The sequence below is a fragment of the Pinus tabuliformis genome, chromosome 4_1 (assembly GCF_031772625.1).
Source record: "Pinus tabuliformis cultivar Carrire ecotype Pingquan chromosome 4_1, CPIR1, whole genome shotgun sequence".
Taxonomy (NCBI): domain Eukaryota; kingdom Viridiplantae; phylum Streptophyta; class Pinopsida; order Pinales; family Pinaceae; genus Pinus; species Pinus tabuliformis.
The window spans coordinates 993,359,931-993,382,669 of NC_142303.1; the positions used below are offsets into that span (position 1 = coordinate 993,359,931).

Consider the following 22,739-nt stretch of genomic DNA (forward strand, 5'->3'; position numbering starts at 1 on the left):
CAAAGAAATGTATGACAAGCTGATTGGAATGTATCAAGTGAACAACTTGAGTCAAATTCTTGCCTTGAAGAATCAGCTCAAGGATATTAAAATGAATAGAGGAGAGACCATTCAAGCATACTTCATGATGATATCAAAAATCAAAGATCAGTTGTCAACTTCTGGTGAAGTTGTTCCTGACAAAGAACTGGTGTTGATTACACTTGGAGGTCTTCCTTCTTCTTGGGAGACTTTTATTACTACCATCAGCAACAATGATAAGTTTCCCACATTTGATGAGCTTCTGGGAAAGTGTGGTCAAGAAGAAGCCAGAATGATTTCCAGAGGGAGAATTCCCAAGCATGAGGAGGGAGAACCTACTGCCTTTGTTGTACAAGGCAAGAAGAAGAAAGGAAGAATAGTAATTCACTATTCCAAAAATCCTACTCCCAACAGCTCCTCTCAATGGACCAAAGACTTATCAAAAGTTCAATGCTACAACCATCGCAAGCATGGTTACTATGCTTGTGACTATTCAGAAAACAAAAGAGCATCTAAATCCAACTTCAACAGTCATTCCAACAAATCTGATTATAGAAGAAGAGAAGCTTCTTCTACTCGCAGAGGAAACTACCGTTCCTCAAGGAACCAAAGGTATGATAATAATGCAACTGAGACTCAATCAAAGTACTTTCTTGTTTCTGCTCTTTCTAGTTCATCTCCTGTGGATTCTTATGATAGTTGGTTGATTGATAGTGGTGCTTCAAGGCACTTTACCAGCTACAAAGAAGTAGTCTCTAATTTGGTTGAGAAGGAGACAGATTTGAAGATCATTCTTGGAGATAACTCCACATATCTTATAAATGTTGAAATATGTAACTAGGTTCGGTCTTCATAAATGTATTTGAGTCATTATGTAATGTACTTATGAAAAAGAATGAAGAAAATATTATTATTATTATTATTATTATGACTTATTAAAGCATGGGTTTCATGCTTGGGTCTTCATGTTGTAGGTCAAAGTCCCCATTGAGGACTTCTAGGATTTATTATGAGTCATTAGAATCATTGTACATTTATAGAGGCCCTTCTTGGGCTTTCGAATCATGTAAAAAGAATTATTTTTGAGTCAAAAATGAATTTAGTCTCCTCCACACCAAGTCGGCCTCAAGAAGGGTAATTCAACCTCATTAGAAGGCTATATATACAAGGTAGTTCGAATTCATTTGGAGATAACTCACTCTCTCACACATAATTCGATATCTAAAGTTGGAGGCTGGGAAGTGCGAAGTTGGAAAAGGGCTGGAAGGAGAGCTGGAAAGGAGTACGAGTTTTTGAAAGAAGATAGAAGACACCAAGATCGAAATTTTGGGCCAACTCTCTCTCACTTCTGAGGTGTATCAAGGGAGATTGAAGTTTTCCTAGTCTAGTCAGGCTGTCGCTACTGCATGTTGATGTTGCTAAGTCGAAGTTGCTTTTGAAGGGTTATCATCTACAAGAAGGATTGAGGGTTGACTTGGTGTGGAGGAAGTCTTTGTCTAGGTCAAAGAGTCTTGGACTATCTCGAGAAATTATTGAAGGAAGAACTGTTGACTGGGTTTTCCCCTAGATAGGGATTTTGCCCTGGCTGTCCACCTACATATGTTGTCGTTGTGCTATTGTTTTGTTAATTGCTTGATAAACTAAAAGATAAAAGAATCACAAGTAATTATCTATATAAGAAAATCTTTCTACCTTTCTAAGTTTCTAACAATAAAGGGATCTAGTTCCGTTTCTTTCCATCTGAATCAAGGTAAAACTTTGACACTTCAAGAAGTTTTATATGTACCTGGTTTAAAGAAGAATATTGTGTCCATATCAGCTTTAGAAGATAAAGGAATGAGAGTCGTTTTCATAAATGGTAAAGTTCTCACTTGGCCATCAAGATCCAACATGAGAGATGCTCTCACTCTGGGATCTATATGTGAAGGTCTATACAAAATCAATGGAAGACCTATTCATGCACTAATCCATGACATCAATCATCAAAGTGAACTTTTGTTAAATTTGGACAACTAGGTCCAAACTCCATGTTCTGATGCTCAGATTAAGAGGCTAATATTTTTGTTGGATTCCTCTTTCTGAGAGGTGTAAAATCCATATAAAAATAGTCTTAATCCGATGAGCAGAACTTATATTTTGAATTTATTATTCTTAATAAATTATATGTGCAAAGGTCAGCCAGTTTTGTAATGTAGGCTCACATGCCCAACAGATGTGTCACACACCCTCATTGATGGATATATATATACAGGAAAAGTTGGAGAGAATTGAAACACAACTCACATCTTCCTCTCTCATCCTAAAAAGTACGAGCTACCTGGAGGACGAATTTCAGCCACGTGGGAAGGACGAAGAGGATGTTTCTGCTGCTAGGGTTTCGCAGAAGTTTGACCAGCGTTGACTTTGGTCAACGCTTGGTCCAAACAAGCTGAAAACTTGTGGGAGGTTCGATTTTTGAAGGCCATACTACCTGGCACAAAAATCGAGGTCAAAGGGTTGACCGTTTTGCTGCTGCGTTGACTTTTAGCTTGCTGCCCCTGCGTTGACTTTTCAGGACAGCGTTGACTTTTGTAGAACTGACTTGGGTTGACTCATCTACTGGTTGGAGGGTTGTTGTGACACATGCTGGGCTGGCTGACCAAAGGAGACTTTGCTGGTTGAAGCATCATGTTGACCGCCGAAACAATCACATACATTTTTCTTGTTTCTGATTTGTCTTCTGTAAGATCTGCTTATATGTTCTATCTGCATTTTGCTTATCTACTTGTATGATTGCTGTGAGAAAAGTGAAATTGCTCTTAGCATAGAACATCTACAAAACTTTACATGGTATCAGAGCTGAGGTGAAGACAAACTCTATCTATAGCAATCATCATCGAAGGAAATGGATTCCTCTAAGCTTGAATTCAGGGAGAATGACAAGCTGACTGGAAGTGATGACTTCCATGCCTGGAAGATGTTATTAGATCTCAAATTAGAAGATCATGATCTCCTAGATCATGTGACAGGGAAGATTCAAGAACCTCCATCAAATGCCTCTGCTGCTGTTAAACACATTCTTGAGTAGTCTCCTCCTCTCCACGTCTGGGATTTTGGTGAAGGTGAGAGATATCATGAATGATAGGCTGGTCACTAAAGTAATGCCCTCGCTGCTGTACGTTGCCCCAGCTGTAGATACCTAGCCACAGGTGATACCCTAGATGCAATGATGCCCTAGCCGCAGTAAGCAACAGGCTTATGAAGAAATATAAACGCAATCAATGGGTCAATAAAACGTAGTCAACGAGACCTGTTCACGCAACAGAACTTTGCATTCCTCTCTGCCATTCTACGTGAACTTGGGATACATATATACGCTATACAGGTATGGCCATTCTACGTGAAGTTTGGATACATATACATGATATATATATATATATATATATATACGCCATACAAGTGTGACAATTATAGCCGCAGTTGAGGAATAATGAATCCGCAAGAAATGAAGGAGTCGCAGTAGGGTTTGACTGCACTTTGTTTCGGTTTTAGATACAGTTATGATCTCGGCTGTATGGAGCAGTAATGACTTCGATGAGGACACAACAGTGAGGCAAGTTCTGGGCTAAATACATTCTCAAATTGCAGGTGCAAATCTCGGATAGATGGACCAGAGAAGATCTCAGATGAGGATGCAGTTTTGGCATGAAGTCTGGGCTAATCATATTCACGGCCTAATAGAGATCACAGTGATCCTGAAGATACTGTCTCAGTCTCGGCATATAATCTCGTTGAAGAGAATTTCAATGATGACTGTGTCTACTGCAATCTAAGCAGTGACAATCAAATCAGGAGCTACAGTCTCGGTATACTCAAACGGAGCAGTGACGGATCAACTCTCTCGGATCAACGAAGGTCATCTTGAATATTATCTCTATTTCATATATATTACTGTCTCAGCATAACCAGATTAATGAAGTATGTTTAGGTGATGACATTGATTCTCGGCATCCCTGAAAAAGGAGATATATCATATCAATAGTCTCCATTGTATTCGGATCTAGTGATCTCGACATGAATATGATCTCAGAAGCAGTCACAATGACAAGGGTCACAAGAAGTAGTAACATGATTATTACAGTTTAAGTATAATGAAAGAAGCAATACAGTGAAGTGTTGTCGTGGTCTTTATGGTGTAGAGATCCTAAGGGCAACCATTCTCAACAATAATACCATCCCTAACTTTGATGAGCTTCTGTCTAGATGTATGCAAGAAGAAACAAGGATGAAGGAATTTGATAATGAAAGAAATGCTGCCTATGTTGCTCATTCTCGAAAGAAGAACTCTGGTGGTTCCAAGGACAAAGGAAGGACTAAGACTAAAAAGAAGAAGGGTAAATGTTTCACCTGCCATAGGACTGGACACTATGCTAGAGAATGCCCCTTCCAGAAGAATTCTCCCGATAGTGACGACAACAAACAACAACCGAAGGAATGGGAATCAAAGAAATGACAAATCCAAAGGAAAGAGGAAGGCTCACTTTGAAGGAAACCATCCACCTTCTAAAAGGACCAGAAATACCAGGTATGAGGAGTCTAATGTTGTTGATAAAAGAAATGAGTATATTCTAATATCTGCTCTCTCAGCTGCATCTCCGCCCGACACTATGGATGTCTGGCTAATCGATAGTGGTGCCTCAAGACACATCACCGGATTCAAGGAAGCACTTTCTGTCATGGTTGAAAGGGATACTAATCTAGAAATTATCCTTGGGGATAATGCCACTTATCCTGTGAAAGGGACCGGGACTGTGACCCTCCACTTGTCTCAAGGACAAGTCCTCCATCTACAAGATGTACTCTATGTACCCAAATTGAAGAAGAACCTTGTGTCTGTATCTGCCATGGAAGACAAAGGATTCAATGTAACTTTCTCTGATGAAAAGGTACTCATGTGGAAGAAGAGCTTCAAGGAAGCTATCTCAATTGGTTTTAGAGTTAGTACACTCTACCAGGTTGGAGGGAGTCCGTTGGGAGCTATGACTTGTGATACTATCCGTCAAACCGAACTATGGCACCGAAGATTTGGACACCTTCATTATAAGGCTCTTCCCGAAGCAAGGAAGGTGGTGACAGGGATGCCTGATTTTGGAAATAATCATAAAGGTGTATGTAAGGGCTGTGCTGAAGGAAAACATACAAGGGGACCTTTCCCCTCAAGTGTCACAAAGACATCTAAGATATTGCAACTGGTCCATTCTGATCTTTCCGGTATGTTGCCTGGGGGGATGTTCTTACTATATGACATTTACTGATGACTTCTCTCGCAAAACCTGGATATACTTCTTGAAGAAGAAGGATGAGGCTTTCATGTGGTTCCGTACCTTCAAAGCCTTGGTGGAAAATATGACCGGAAAGAAGATCAAGATTTTGAGGACTGACAATGGCACTGAATATGAGTCAAATGAGTTCAAAGACTTTTGCAGAGAAGCTGGCATTAAGAGGGAGACTACCACTGCATATACTCCTGAGCAGAATGGTGTTGCTGAACGCAAGAATAGGACTATTGTGGAAGCTGCCCGTGCCATGCTATGTGACCAGGGTCTTCCAAAGTTTCTGTGGGGAGAAGCTGCAAATACTGCTGTGTACATTCAAAACCGATGCCCTCATTCCGCTTTGGACTCCAAAACTCCCAAAGAGGTTTTCTCTGGTAAGAAACCTGATGTCTCACATTTTAGAATTTTTGGATGTCCTGTCTATTTTCATGTGCCGAAAGAAAAGAGAAGTAAGCTGGATGCTACTGGGAAGAAAGGAATGTTTGTGGGCTACAGTGAGACTTCTAAGGCATATAGAGTCTATGTACCTGGTCAAAGGGAAGTAGAGATAAGCCATGATGTCACTTTTGACGAAGATGCTTCCCTGAAGAAAGTAGTAGATCTTCCTAGATCTGAAGGAAAGTCTCTCATTCTAGTGCTGTATGTGGACGACCTCTTCCTGACAGGTGATGACCCTCTCATTCATCAATGTAAGAGGGAGCTTGCAGCTGAGTTCGAGATGAAAGACCTAGGACTGATGCACTATTTCCTAGGCCTGGAGGTCTGGCAGAGACCTGGAGAGATTTTCCTTTCTCAAGGAAAGTATATTGTGAAGCTTCTGGAAAGATTTGGGATGGTGGACTGTAAGTCCGTGTCGACACCAATGGAACTCAACTTTAAGAAGTTGAGTGGCAGCGCTGCAGGGCCTATCTTGGCCAATCCTACTGAGTATCGTCAACTCATAGGAGCTTTGATGTTCTTAGTGAACACCCGTCCGGACATATGTTTTGCAGTGAATACTTTGAGTCAACAGATGGTTGAGCCTCATCATTTTCACTGGGTTGGTGCCAAGAATCTTTTAAGATATCTTCGGGGCACGATAAACCATGGGCTGAGATACACTGCCGGGAGTGTGATACTCCGGGGATATACTGATGCCGATTGGGCTGGCAGTGTGGTGGATCGTAAGAGCACATCTGGATGTTGTTTCAATCTTGGTTCTGCTTCGATCTCATGGATGAGCAGGAAGTAGAAGTCGGTGGCTTTGAGCACCGCGGAGGCCGAATACATTGCTGCTAGTATGGCCTGTTGTGAAGCAGTTTGGTTGAGGAAGCTCTTTAGTGAGCTGTTCCAACATGTGCTAGATACCACTGTAATACTCTGTGATAATCAGAGTGGGATTCGTATGACTGAGAATCCTGTGTTCCACGACCGATCCAAGCATATTGATATCAGGTACCACTTTATCCGGGATATGGTACAACAAGGCGCCGTAAGGCTCGATCATATAGGAACTGATGAGCAGGTCGCGGATATTCTCACTAAGCCCCTGGGGAAGGTCAAGTTCCTAACCTTCCGTGAGAGTCTTGGTGTCGTGGAAAGACCCTATGATGTGGGTCCTGTTGGACGATGAGCTCTGGGAGCTCTGGGGGGCTTTGGGGATAGCTTCTCGGAGCTATAAGCACTCATAATGCTTCTGCCCCACCCTTGTGATTATTGAGCTGGTTCGCCACTCATTTAATCTGTGCCCCGTATGCATCCTACCCATTGAGTTCAGGGCTCATGGGAAGTACCTCTCATTTGGCCAATGAGGTGTGGAAAAGCTAGAGACTATTAGCAAAGACTGATGGACGCATCAGAGATTGCCGTACTCTCTATCTAGGATGGCATGGTCCAACCACTTGATCTGGGATCAAGATTTGTGAGGTCTGGGACCTCTGGACTGATTATGTCAGTCAGGGAATGATGTCTTTGTGACTGACCCACTTCTGTTCTGAAATAAAGAAGCCAGCAAAGCAAGTTTCGGCGGGATGACTCACGATGTTAATTGCACTAATAGATGGAGTTCTCCCTAGTTGAGAGGGAGTGTTAAATTTGGACAACTAGGTCCAAACTCCATGTTCTGATGCTCAGATTAAGAGGCTAATATTTTTGTTGGATTCCTCTTTCTGAGAGGTGTAAAATCCATATAAAAATAGTCTTAATCCGATGAGCAGAACTTATATTTTGAATTTATTATTTTTAATAAATTATATGTGCAAAGGTCAGCCAGTTTTGTAATGTAGGCTCACATGCCCAACAGATGTGTCACACACCCTCATTGATGGATATATATATACAGGAAAAGTTGGAGAGAATTGAAACACAACTCACATCTTCCTCTCTCATCCTAAAAAGTACGAGCTACCTGGAGGACGAATTTCAGCCACGTGGGAAGGACGAAGAGGATGTTTCTGCTGCTAGGGTTTCGCAGAAGTTTGACCAGCGTTGACTTTGGTCAACGCTTGGTCCAAACAAGCTGAAAACTTGTGGGAGGTTCGATTTTTGAAGGCCATACTACCTGGCACAAAAATCGAGGTCAAAGGGTTGACCGTTTTGCTGCTGCGTTGACTTTTAGCTTGCTGCCCCTGCGTTGACTTTTCAGGACAACGTTGACTTTTGTAGAACTGACTTGGGTTGACTCATCTACTGGTTGGAGGGTTGTTGTGACACATGCTGGGCTGGCTGACCAAAGGAGACTTTGCTGGTTGAAACATCCTGTTGACCGCCGAAACAATCACATACATTTTTCTTGTTTCTGATTTGTCTTCTGTAAGATCTGCTTATATGTTCTATCTGCATTTTGCTTATCTACTTGTATGATTGCTGTGAGAAAAGTGAAATTGCTCTTAGCATAGAACATCTACAAAACTTTACAACTTTGGCACCGAAGGTTCCCTCACTTGCACTACAAAGCATTACCTCATGTGAGAAAGATGGTTTTTGAAATGCCGGAAATCAGATCAGATCATGATGGCATTTTCCAAGGGTGCACAAGCGAAAAGCAAGTGAAGGGACCATTCCCATCAAGCAAAAGCAGAACCAGTCAAGTATTGCATCTTGTCCATTCTGATTTATGTGGAACAATGCCTATAACTTCTCTTGGCGGTTACTTGTATTATATTATCTTTGTGGATGATTTTTCTAGCAAAACATGGATTTATTTTCTGAAAATTAAAAGTCAATCTTTTAACATGTTTAAAGATTACAAAGCTCTAGTAGAAAAACAAACTGGAAAGCACATCAAAATCTTCAGATCTGATAATGGAGGAGAGTTCACTTCCAATGACTTCATTGACTTCTACAAAGAAGCTGCAATCAGAGAAGAGACCATTGTACCATATAACCCAGAACAAAATGGTGTGGTTGAGAGATATAATAGAACTATCATGGAAGCGTTCAAAGCTATGTTGCATGATCAGAAATTGCCAAAGTTTCTATGGGGAGAAGTTGCAAACACAGCTGTCTAAGTCTAAAATAGATCTCCTCACCGTGCCCTAAACAACAAGACTCCTAAAGAAGTCTTCACTGGCGAAAATTTCGAAGTTGGGCACCTAAGGATCTTTGGTTGTCCTGTCTACTTCCATGTCCCAAAAGAGAAAAGGAACAAGCTAGAAGCTTCAGGTAAGAAAGCTACGTTTGTTGGTAGTTGTGAGAATTCTAGAGCTTACAGAATATATGTACATGTTCAAACAAATATAGAATTTAACAGGGATGTAACATTTGATGAAGATGCAGCTCTAGGAAAAGCTTTAGGCAGAGTCTTACATCATCAGGATGCTCTACATATTGGTGATAGACACAGGGGTTCTAATGCCCATATCTGGCAGGATAGTGAGTGGAGCAAGGGGGGCTTCACGTTAATTAGGTTGGCTTGGGATCTTGGTATCGAGGGACTCCTTCACTATAGGATAATACAACGATTAGGGACGATCCAATGGCACATTTGGGACCCTGGTGAAGTTTGCAGTGATAGTGGGGGTCCACAATCGGAGAGGGTGTTTGTTCAAGCATTGCTTGAGGACAAGCGATGTTTGGTGCATTGGAAGAAGTTGCTAGATGGGGATGCCGCCTGGGAGGGTGAGCATATTTTGGAGTACCCAGCTTTGAGGTTGCTTGAGGGCAAGCAACATTTGGGAAGGGAGGATTGTCATGTCCCTTCTCAAACACATTAGTAACAGGGTGCTGCTACAAAATTTTACACATTTTTTACTAAGGAAGGGGGCCCCACACTTTCGACTTAGGGACTTAGGGGCCAAATTGACTTTATTTAGCTGCTAGTGGAATGTGGGGGCCACCCACATAGGAGTTCGAATTAGCCATTCGATATGCTTGGAGGGAAAATCGAATGGGTGGATGGAGGGGCCCACATGAGGCTAAGGGGGGCCAAGGAGTTATAAAGAGAGATCGGCTCTCATTTTGTTTTCATTTTTAACATTTGCAAACAAACACACATTTGTTCACTCTATTGTTTAGCGAGTCTACCGGTTGTTTAGCCACGAGTCTCTCATGCGGGAGATACAACCTCTACTTCAGGGGACCATCCGTGCCCGCCATAGGGAGGGTGTTCTACGAGAGTTTTCAGGAGTTCCAGAGCAGTGACACACATCAACAACAAAACATAGGAAGGGAGTGCGTATTTCTGGGCAGCCAGGAATCGCGCAGAGGGAGTTTGAGACCAACAGGGATCACACAGCTTGCCGAAAGGTGAGGGAGTTGAGGGAGCTGAGTTGGACAGGCATTTTCGCTATACCTTTACATGCTTTGAAGACCTTGTGGACATGATATTCAAGACTTGTTGAAGATGGTTTTGGAAGTCTTGAGGAAGCACTAAAATTATCTAGAAAATTGAAGCAAATTGAGAGGGTTGGAGCCCTAGAGGATTGGAGTCCTCACACAAGGTTGGAGCCTTGTGGAAAACTAGGTTGGAATCTAAATTGTTGAGAGGATTGGAGTCTTCAAGAAGACCAAGTTGAAGCTTGGTGTAGTACAGGTTGGACCCTGGTTTGAAATAGAAGAGTGGAGTCTTTGTCTAGGGTTGGAGCCCTGAAAGAATCGTAAGTGTATAAATTATTGTTGTAAAAGAGGATTGGAGTCCTCGTCATTATTGCTAATAAAATTATTCTTTTGTTATATATTTTTGTGTTCCAGTTTATCAAGAGTTGTTAACTGACATAAAATAACAATTGTAAAAGAAACTGACATAAAATGACAATTGTAAAAGAAACACTGATTCACCCACCCCTCTCAATATTTCCAGCCAAACATACCATATACGAGAGATAAAAACAAAGGAGCACGCACTTTTAGATGTCATCACTACTATGAGATACGTGGTCGAATCCATTGCTTGTTCAGGGAAGTCGAGAGCAATTTTGGTGGAATAGTTATTCCTCAGACTTGGGCCAACAAGATATTAAGCCATCCACTAGACCTCCACTCTTGTTGTTGACCGCCCCACATAGATGGTGTGTCTCAAAAAGGTATGAGGTTGGGTGGTGTGTCTCAAAGAGGCATGAGGTCGGTGCAAATCCAGAGCAATTTTTGTGGAATAGTTAACCCTCAGACCTGGGCCAAAGGTGAAGGGAGTCCATCTTATGCGGTGCAGTCTCTAATACGATGGGACATGTTTCTTGAAGCACCGTGGGACTTGATTTTCATTTGCACCGTGGTGAATGTATATGTTGCAGCATTTCCTTTCATTTACATTCATAATGCAGGGGTATAAAAGGAAATAAAAACTACATATATCCATAAGTCAAAGGTGCAATCAAACCTCGTAGTAATTTCAAGGCTGAACCCAAAAATCTTCAATGTGCGTGACCACTTCATCAATTTGGCTTAAAACTTGTCTTCAAAGTGTGAATTTCTAATTTAAATTGACTGCTTCCGAAATGGACTGAGTTGTCATATTATAGAACCCAAAAAGAGAGAAAGGGAAGGGAGAGATATGTTGTTTTAGTATAACGGTACGTAGCATACATATTTTAAAAAACCAAAAAAAAAAATACATTTTATTCAAGATGAATTGAAAATATAATTTTAAAGTGTTGATGCACATATAATGTATGACTAGTTTTATGTGGATGTGGCTTACAGAGACAGTACCACTGCCTTTTGCATACACCAATCCAAAACCTTAAATTTATTACTTCTAATCAAAATATGTCATCATCAGTTGAGATATCAAAGATCACAAATCAAATAAGATGTGTAACATACATACTTACCAGTGTAGAGACAGCATTATTGGAAAGGCCAAACGAGAGAAGCGAGGTGTATGCTTCCATATATACACGTTCACACTTTCTCACAATCTCAAGGCCCCGTAACGTTATGTCCTTCTCATCCCCCAACCCCATTCCAACCAGATAAAGCATCCTGCCCGCCTCGCAACACCCACAGCCCTGCTATTCCTTCCTGTGTTGTCGTAGTGGCCTAGGCAATCCGACCATAAAAGCAAGCAATAAGAGAAGCCTCCGATGGATTTCACTAATCAGTACTTTATGAACTGACTGGTATCAATAACAAATAAAATGAATCATTCGTACAATCAGTCAGAAACTACATAAGCCCCTATTCGCTCACAAAAAATGAAAACCCGTCACATAGCAAAGAAAATCAAAGGCTTGGGTTACAATTTAATTGTTTTCTACTTAGGAAATGGGTTTCCAATTTATTTTTAAGCTCAAAAGTAAAGTTTAATCCAATCAGGGTAACCCTGCCCCATGGTGATGTACCTACTACAATAGCTAGTCACAAACCAGGTGAAACACCTATAAATCCTGAATCGGCATGAACTGTTCAAAAGGAATAGCCATAGTACGACAACCATGTTCATTCACATGAGCAGAACATAGTCTAAATTCTAAAAATTAGATGCTTTGTCAGTTCCTTTACATGACACAATGTATGGTCAGAAGCTCGAATGCAGCCTAATCTTTTGAAGATTTATTGATCAATGACTTGTGAATATGAGGAATAACACCCCCACCAGCTATAGTACCTTTGATCAGAGTATCGAGCTCTTCATCCCCTCGAATAGCAAGCTGCAAATGTCTAGGGGTGATACGCTTGACCTTCAGATCTTTGCTTGCATTTCCTGCCAACTCCAAAACCTCTGCAGTCAAATACTCCAAAATAGCTGCAGAATATACAGCAGCAGTTGCTCCCACTCTGCCATTCGCAGATATACGAGATTTCAGCAGGCGGTGGATACGTCCAACTGGAAACTGGAAACTGGAGACCTGCACGGGATGAGCGAGAAACAGGCTTCTTCTTGTCCTTATCCTTGTTGTTGTTATTGTTGACAGGGGCCGAATTTATATCTTCAACAGAATTAGAAAATCTTTAGCTTGCCAACATAAAAAAACGCAACCGTTAATGTCTACTTAATTCTTAAAGCAAGCCTTAAATTTAGTCGTAAGTAACTTACAAAAAATCACTGGTATTTTTTTTTAAATAATAATAAAAAAGAATTGCATCTTTTTATTTTAAAATTACATTTTTTCAAACAAAAAGAAACAAGTTGATGGTAATCAGAGTAATTTTTTTATTTTTTACTAATAATTCCAAATACATAATTTTTCTTAAATAATGATGATAAATGAGCTTACATTAACCACCAATAATAACTATCATTTATAATAATTTGATAACTTAAATTATAATATATTTTCTATCCATATATATATTTAAAATAATTTTTTAAAATTTTAATTATTTATTAAAATAAAATTATTTCATTTTAAATGAAAATAGTTTTTTTCAAAAATTTAGAATTCCTTTCTAAATTGACAATATTATTTAACAGAAAATTTAATTGAAATATTATAAATATATCTGTTCCAAGCCAGGCTGATTTAAATAATAAATAAATTAACCGAGTCTCCGCTCTAAAATGGTAATTTTCTTATGAAAAAATGCTTCCGAGTGGTTTAAAATTATATAAATCTTATGGTGTTTATGCGAATTGGAATGGTCACATTGCGGTGGCACCTCGACTAAGATATTATTGAATTGATCAAGCTTTAATATGAAATGTATATGAAATGTATTGGATGGATTGGTTATGGGCTTAATATTTAAATCTATTGGACGTGTCATGGGATTAATATTTAAATGGTTATCTAATTTTTTTATTTAAAATGGTTATTTATTTAGTTTGGAGGTATTTTAATTGGTATTTTACGGTCTATGTGACTAAAAATTATTTCTTCGTTTTTGGCTTTTTGCAATTCAATCTTTTTTCAATTCAAATTGATGATGAATTGGCCCAACCTTCCAACAATCCCTTCACTGAAAAGACAATGCCAAGAAACTAATGCTAACATGTTTTCATAACTTTCTTTCATGTCTTTGAATGCATCACATTCCAAAATGAAATATTTTTCCGATTCCACAAACCCAGACGTGCAAAATGTACACACCTATTCTTCCCAAGCTTCTTTAGGCCTTTTCCACCGTCCTGTTTCACACTGAATTTGATGTTGGGGTTGTGAATAGATGGTGATTAGGCATATTGTTAAGGAACTTCTTCATGTTATGGTCATAGTATATGAATAACAAGGCATTATAATGACATGTTGCAAAAAAGAATAAGTTGTGAGCATATGTTTTGTTATCATCAACAATTAAAATAATGTTATGTTTGTCATCAACAATTAAACAAATCTCCAATTAATATTATTATGTTTCTTTGTGCGGAGAACGAAGTATGTGCAGGAGAACAGGGGTGCAAAAGGAACTTTATTCCGCAACGATGAAATTAATTTTAAACTACTTTGCAGTTAAAACTTTTATAGATCTAGCTTTGCGAGAGAGCAGTTGCATAGAGTTATAAATCTTTGTGGAATGAAGGATGTGTAGAGGATGGTGTATGTGCGGGAGAACAAGGGTGTAGAGGGAACTTTAATTAATTTAACTATGAACAAATCTCGAATTAATATTATCATATTTCATTGTGCGAAGCTTTTACTATGAAGAGGACGGGGGATGTGCGGAAGAGGAGACTTTATTCAAAATGTAATAGGCACAATGGACTATAGCAATCATCTTATGGTCAAAGTGTGTTGACTTTACATTATTTGGTAATGTTTTTGCAATTTTAACCAAAGTTTCGAGGAAATGCTTAGTATTTGTATTTTTCATAAATCCAAAACTAATTTTCTAATTTTATGCAAATCTTATTTATATTTTTTTATTAGCTGAGGGAGCTCTGATGGGACATAATTCCCCTAGTGGGGAGCATTTTATTTTTAGTATTTGTCATTGCCTGACAATCCATTTTAAAATTAACAAAAAACTAATTTTGTGAGTTGTCATTCCATTGGTGAGTACTCTGACATTAACACTGTGATTTTACTATTATGTTTCCTTGTGAAAATGGCTATTAGGGGAAGGAAAGGGGTTATTTGCACTGATATGATTAACTCACTTGTGCTCATTGATTAGAGCTTTTAGTGTTCCATTGTGTGTCAACGATATATGAATATGTCGACGGAAGAGAAGAATAGCAATAAGATTTGGTCTAGCGATTTAGCAAACACTGCGTGCATCCTAGAAGTATTTGATTTTAGAGAAATCATTTATTTGTGCACACAAATTTTTTATTTAAGGATGAGAACAATTATGCTATCAGCTAAGAAGACTCCTATTTCTTTGACCATGGAGGCATTCATATGCATATTCAAGCTATCGAATCTGGATATATGCCTAAAGTTGTCATAAGAAAATAGTTTTTTAGAGTCATAGGAAGGTGGCAGGAACATCATTCAAGAGCTCATTTTTCCAACTTTTGAGGTTTCTTTTGATCTTTCTATTCTAGATATTACTTATTTTAGGCAGCTTTTTAGAGAGTTTTGTTTTCTCATTGTCTATCACTTTCAACATCTACTTTGAACTAACAATCTTCAATCAGTTTTAACACGTTTGATTGTCAAAGTTTTTCTTGTTCAAAGTTTTTCTTGTGCAAAGCTTTCATTGTGCATAACTTTCATCATCTTTATCCTTCTTTATGCTGATGATATTATTCTTATGGCAAAGAATTCTAAGGACCTTAATAATTATCAAAAAATCGTCAAGGACTTCCTCTTTAATATAGGTGTGACACAAACAAAACAAAGGTTATGATAATCAATCACCTAACATCACTTATGACGGTTGTAAGCAGAACTTCGGCGAAAATCACATGAGGAAAGACCTTTGTCGACGCGTTTCGAACCAACCAGTGTGGTTCATCGTCAGGACAAGTTGAAGAAACAGATCCAGCTAGGCATGTTAAATAGTCTGAGCAGAGATTCCAACGGCTAAATCGATCAACGGCTAATTTTGACCTACGGACCCAGGTCAAATTACAGTTCATTAAATTAATTTAATTATTATTTTTAATATTAATATAAAATATTTATTTAATGGTTAGTTTTGAAAATTAATTAATTTATTTGTTAATATATGTATATATATATATATATATATATATATATATATATATATATATATATATATATATATATATATATATTAAAGTACTAATAATAGATTATTAATAAAAGTTAGGATTCAAAATAAATAAAATAGTATTAGGGTTGGTTTATGAAGGTAATTCACTTATTTATTTATTTACTAATTTTCGTTAATATATATATATATATATATATATATATATATATATATATATATATACACCGAATTTCAACATGAATTAGTTATGGACGGGTGGTGTTGGAATGGGGTCGGCTCTGCATCATAGGCAATGAAACCCTACTGACAGGGGTTTACAGGCCGTTCTACGGCCCTGTAAAGCCCCCACTCCCCCATACTTCCCCCTGTACTTCATTTTTCCGAGCCGGTTTGCACTTTTCCCTCTCGACCCGCGGCTCCATTTAACCGTTTTACCCTCGCTCCCCCGTTTCATTTTTTACCCTAGTTTTTACCTGGCTACCTGCACTCCTCGCATCGGAACGACGCCTTCTCACCTGATCGGCCGACAGCACATGGAGGTGGTCTTTTTCATTTCCTCCGGAGAGTGCGACCTGTGAACAAAGCGTTTCCACCTGCATATCCACAACGGTCTCCCCTGCTGTCGGTGCCGACCCTAAGCGGTTACCAGGTTTCGAGGCGGGCACTAGCAGGCGGTTACCAGATTTCCGAGGTGGGCACTTGCAGCTGTCGACATGGACTCAGAAGAGGTGGATTATTCGGATTCCCCGCTGGCGGAAAGCTCCATCTGGCGCTCCACGTTCACATCATCTGGGGGTCTGCACAGTGGGAATATGTCTGCTAGTTTTGAGCATCTTTCTCCACCTATTGACCCGTCTCTCCCCTCCTCCCTTTACCCTGGCGAGCCCTCCTCCTGGAACTCCTTTGCTGTTCCCTCTTCGGCTTCTCTCGGTTTCCTAGCGGACTGTTTACAGTCCTCCCCGAACGGCGTTGCCCCCCATCTGTCGGATTTTCCCTCCCAATCCCTATTCCTTGTAAACCCCGTGGAGATCCCTACTCATCCTGTGGAGAACCCTCCCCTTTCGGAACCTAACCCCCCCTCGGTCCCTCCCGTTCCCTCTGGCAGCTATCACACCGTCCCCCCTCTCCCTGAAGCCATCCCCGCCCCCGGGTCTATCCCACATCCCCCCCCTCCTGTTCCCCCCCTGCGGGCTCACAGGCTCCTGTTAACCCGGGCCGCATGTCCTCCCACCCCTCTAAGAAACAACGTTGTTTTAAATCCACAGTCGAGGACGTTTTCCTGAGGCTGGAAGAGGATATACAATGGGGGGACGCCATGGATCTGGCGGACTGTGTCCTTGTGGGTCGGATTCGAGGCAGACATACCATGGCGGCAAAAATAAAGCAATGGGCCACAGAGATCTGGGGTCAATACCTAGCGGAAATCCCATCTATTCAGACGTTCGTGCGAGGATGGTTCGCACTCAGATTCGCAAGGGCGAACCACACGAGCTGGGTTCTTTCATCGTTTTGGCACTTTGAAAAAGCTTCGGTCCTACTCAAGCGGTGGACGCCCCTCTTCGACCCGGAGACGGAGCTGCTTGGCATTGGACCTGTCTGGGTCAGACTACCGGGCCTGCCCCTTCAGTACTGGTCCGAAGATATCTTCAGGAGAATTGGGAACGCGCTCGGCACTTTCATGGAATCTGATAAATCCTACATCTCGACGGGCTCGATGGCTTATGCAAGAATCCTAGTGCACATGGACACCAGAGGGGGAGTGCCGGAAAATATCACAATACAATGGAAATCCACTTCAAGGAAGCAGAAGCTCGATTATGAGGGCATCCCCTATCGATGCAGAAGATGCCACCAGGTGGGTCATCTATACAAGGACTGCCCCCTCCTCCAGAAGACCCAGCAGACAGCTACAGGCCAGGACCTGCCCACTACAGAAGGTCTACCTGACCCTCCCGCAGCGGTGGCACCAAGGGCGGACCACAACATTACATCGGACACGGTGGAAGCGCCTCCAGCACCTCGCCGCAAGAAGCAAGCATCGAATTCGACTCGGCCTCCATCTCCTCCTCTGACACGTTCAAAAGCCGCAAAAGGAATCGTCTTCTCTTCAGGGAGCGCAACGCTCGGGCGAACTACCTTTCCAAGCAAGCAGCGCAGAGGCAAGAAGCGGACTGGCTAATACAGAAAGAACTGGATGGAACCTTCTTTCAACACTACCACAGACCCTTTGATGATCAACAGGCACAAAGGGGCGCTCAGCACTGAAAGGGGTCCCATCATACACAAAATATTGTTTTTCCTATGCTTTTATATATAATATGTTATATATGAACTGTATCGACCCAAGGCGGATAATCATGGTTTTTATTTTTGGGCAGCAAGCTACAGCTGCACAGTAATGATACAGCACCGGAAAACATACACAGTATATGTTCTTATTCTGCTGTTTTTTTTTGGATATATACCTCTCCGAGGTGGCACACTCCCTGCGTGGAGATAAACAGTTTGGGGAGAGGAATGATTTCTTTTTGTTTACCTGTTCAGTTTTGGAACCATTATCACAGTTTCTTTTAGACAGTTTTGAGAGGCATCCAGCCTCAGTATGCATATGCTCAGCATCTACAGAATGTAATTTCTTTTGACTTAATAGAAATTACGACTTTTTCTACGGAAAATATATATATATATATTCCAATTAAAAAATATATAGTTAAGGTTAAAAATATCAATAAATAAAATAATATACATGGTTAGTTAGAAAAGGTAATATTTAATTTAATTAAAATTAATGTGTTATTATATATAAGTAATTCTTTAATAGAGTTTAGGCTTCTGTGATCCATATCAAGTTAGAGAAAGATTTCGGCGAAAATCACATGGAGTCTCATTTGTCGACGCGTTTCGAACCAACCAGTGTGGTTCATCGTCAGGTCCTGACGATGAACCACACTGGTTGGTTCGAAACGCGTCGACAAATGAGACTCCATGTGATTTTCGCCGAAATCTTTCTCTAAAGTAATTCTTTGTTTAATTCAGTTATTTATTAATTAATATTATATTAGTAAAATAGTCTTGATATTAATATATTATTAAAATTGGTAGACAAAATATCAATATTAATTTATTATTAATATTATTATTTATGGAAAAAAGTTAAAATAGGTAAGATAAAATGCTTTAAAGGTCAGTTAAAAACTATAATATAATTTATTTATTTAAATTATATATATATATATATTAAAGTACTAATATTCGGTTATTTACATAAAAGTTAGGTAAACGACAGTTGAAAAAAAAAAAAAAATTAATAAATTTTTTTAATTAATTAAAAATAATAAAATAAATAAATAAAAAATAAAAATAATAAAACTAATAAAAATAAAAATAAAAATAAAATAAAATAAAATAAAACAAAATAAATAAGTAAATAAATAATAAAAATGATAAATAAATAACTAAATAAATAAATATATAACAATAAATAAATAAATAAATAACTAAATAAATAAATAAAATAAAGAATAAAGAATAAATCACTTATGACACTTTCGTATATGACAATAATAATTGAAGAAGTGTCTTTTTTTACTTTGTACAATGATGCATTGGCTATGACCAAATCAAATTTAACTTTAACTGTACAAGCAAATCTAATTTATTTAATGATAAATTATTATTATTAGTAGTAGTTTGTTCATGGACAAAATGTGTTAGTTGTTTTCTATTTTGCGTAGTTATTATTATTATTATTATTATTATTACTACTACTACTCACTGCCTCGCTGCCTCGCTGGGGACTATAGCACTTGCCTCGTGGTCAAAGTTCGTTGACTATCGATTATTTTTTACTACAATTTTTCTATCTGCGCGTCGAAATTCGTTGACTATTTAATATGCATGTTGAATATTTATAACGTAATGTGAAAATTGTAACCACTACTTTTGGTTGTGATATCTGTAGAAGCATTCATCATGTGTTAATCATGTAATATTTTTAGCATACATGTTACGAATGCATGTTACATCACTTTTCACACGAGCTGGTTACAAATAGATTCCTTGTCTGGGTTGTACGATGTTGTTCTAGTAGTTGCATGTCGTGAGGGATTATCTTTGCAAGCTCATTTTGAAAGAAGGTGTAAAACGTGTAACATTTTTTCAAGTAAATCGTGCATTGTTTCTTCTATATGTGAGTACTTAGAATGTTTATACAATATACAATATAGTCATGTAGCAACGAGATAACAAGTTCAAAAACCAGACAATGAGATAGAGCTAAGCACTTTTAAAAAAGATATGTTACTGTCATATAGCACTTATGTCTAAATTACTTCCATGCTATGAAATTAGAACCTCTCATTTTTCTTATTTATATATATTTGATCTAACTCGTATTGTTGGAGCAACGAAAACGAACACAAGCAGAACATATACTTTGCTAAGAGTTGTGTTTCTGTTCTATTTATTGTCATTTGATTATCTTTACATTATACAGCCCATTATTATTTTTTTGGCTATATTTTTAATGTACTATAACTAAAAACAAGGATTTTTCAATTTTTCAGGAAACATATAACACTTAGAGATTCAGATCCACGACATCAATTACAAGGAAAAAAATCTTTGAACATTTCTATAAAACATTTGTATTTGCTGAAACTAAAATCTATTTAGAATTTTAGCTATATCCATAGAAATAAGATTTTATCTAATAACTATGAACTTGGTATTGGAATATACACGAGCAATGACTTTGCTTTATCTAGTTCTATTTTCATTAGTCATTATCAATTATAATGTCCTTTTAAGAAGTGGTTTCAATGTATTATTTGTGAATAGGCAAAAGATATCAAATTTGAATGATGTCACAATAGAGATGGACAAGGGTGTAGAGATAGTAATGAGAAATGCTAAAGGAACAAATATTGCAACAGACAAAATGAAAGGAACAAAAACCAATGAAGAAATAAAATCAAACAGGTAGTTTTGTGCAAGTTTAGTTAACTATATACCATATTTATTTTTTGTGTTTTTGTTTTTTTCTTTTAATTATTCTAATTCAATGCTCACACCTAGGCAAAAAGAGAACGAGTCTATGCCATTGTTAATCGAAGATATTAGTAACAATATAACTGGTAGCATTTGTCATGGCATTCTCTTGATTACATATCAAACATTTTTGGACTAAGAAGGAAGGATCATCTCGTGAGGGATTATCTCTGCAAGCTCATTTTGAACGAAAGTGAAAAACATGTAGCATTTTTGTTAGGTAAACAATGCATTGTTTCTTCTATATGTGAGTACTTAGAACATTTATACAATATATGGTATAGTCATGTAGCAATGAGATACGAAGTTCAAACACCAAATAATATTATAGAGCTAAACACGTTTACAAAAGATATGTTACTGTCGTATAGCTCTTACGTTTGAATTACTTCCATGCTATGAAATTAGAACCTCTTATTTTTCTTATTTCTATATATTTGATCTAACTCATATTGTTAGAGCAATGAAAATGAACACAAGCAAAACATATAATTTGCTAAGAAGTGTGTTTTGGTTCTATTTATTGTAATTTGATAATCTTTACATTATACAACCCATTGTTGTTTTTTGCTATATTTATAATGTACTATAACTAAAAACGAGGTTTTTTCAATTTTTAGGAAACATATAACACTAGAGATTCAGATTCATGACATCGATTACAAGGAAAAAAAATACTTTTGAACATTTCTAGAATTTTAAGCAGTGGTTTCAATGCATTATTTTTGAATAGGCAAAAAATAGAAAATTCGAATGATGTCACAATAGAGATGGGCAAGGGTGTAGAGATAGCAATATAATACTACAGAAACAGATATCACAACAGACAAAATGAAAGGAACAAAAACGAGTGAAGAAATAAAAGCAAACATGTAGTTTTTTGCAGTTTTAGTTAACTGTATACCATATTTCTTTTTTGTATTTTCTTTTGAATTAATTCCAATTCAATGCTCATGACTATGTAAAAAGAGAACAATTTTATGCCATTGTTAATCGAAGATATCAGTAACAATATAACTAGGAGCATTTTCATGGCATTGTCTTGGTTACATATCGAACATTTTTGGACAAAGCAAACAAGACAAAAGCAATACTCTGTGTAGATTTAATAGATAAGAAAACATAAATGACAATAACATTACTTGTGCCAACACAGTTTATTGAACAAAATTAGACAAAACTTATTGCAAATGTTGGTGTTTCTATTAGAGATTTCGAAATAATTACAAAGCATAAATATGATAGTGGTGATTGTGAAAAAACTAATTGTCTAAATATCTTTAGCATTGTTGAAAGCAATTGTCCTATTTGCATAAAGTACTGATTCTTTCCAAATATGACAATTGCAAATTTATCCCCTAATGAAGATTTGTTTCCAGTTGGCACAATCAATGTTATTACAATCTCGGTTACAAAAACAACAATGCAATATGCATTTGAAATCAAAGATGTCAATGCAAAATAGGACAAGGTAACAATAAGCTTTGATTTATTTGAATGTTTCATTGTTACAAAGTTATTGTCCATATGTTATATGATTTTCATGTATTGTTTTACAAATGCTGCATATGTAACAGGTTCAAGTACATGATAAACTTGTTCCAGCATGTCTTTCAATTCAAAGGAAATTGCAAGAAAATGGTTTTTCATTGATCTTGCTAAAAAATGTATTTAGAAAACAAGAAATAGTTTTTTGAACTCCACAATCGATGTTCATATGTCCATTGGAAACACAAAAGCAAGTCAAATATCTAAGAAAATTGTTTTCTTTGGTGAGTGGAATATTCATGGTAAACTTTATTATATTGTTTATATAGACATAGATAAAGAAAAAAGGATAAAAATACATTTGATTTCATGTTTCTAAGCCTTTGT

General features: G+C 37.9%; 1 protein-coding gene and 1 pseudogene across 2 annotated transcripts in view; both read right to left on the minus strand.

Annotated features, from left to right (window-relative positions):
• LOC149179483 (Tetrapyrrole (Corrin/Porphyrin) Methylase) overlaps window positions 1–12,503 on the minus strand; it is a 159,892-nt gene extending 147,389 nt beyond the window's left edge. The window contains exons 1-2 of one of the 2 annotated variants that reach the window (XM_089420682.1): window positions 12,361–12,503; window positions 11,585–11,792 (exon numbers count right to left, since the gene is read on the minus strand). In XM_089420682.1, the coding sequence (XP_089276808.1) occupies window positions 11,585–11,734 (150 nt within the window). In that variant the 5' untranslated portion in view covers window positions 11,735–11,792; window positions 12,361–12,503. Of the gene's footprint in view, window positions 1–11,584; window positions 11,870–12,360 lie in introns of both variants that reach the window. The other variant, XM_089420683.1, reaches the window with a different exon arrangement.
• Window positions 12,043–12,704, minus strand: LOC149179484 (putative histone H2A variant 3 pseudogene; annotated as a pseudogene).
• Between the last annotated feature and the right edge of the window lie 10,035 nt (window positions 12,705–22,739).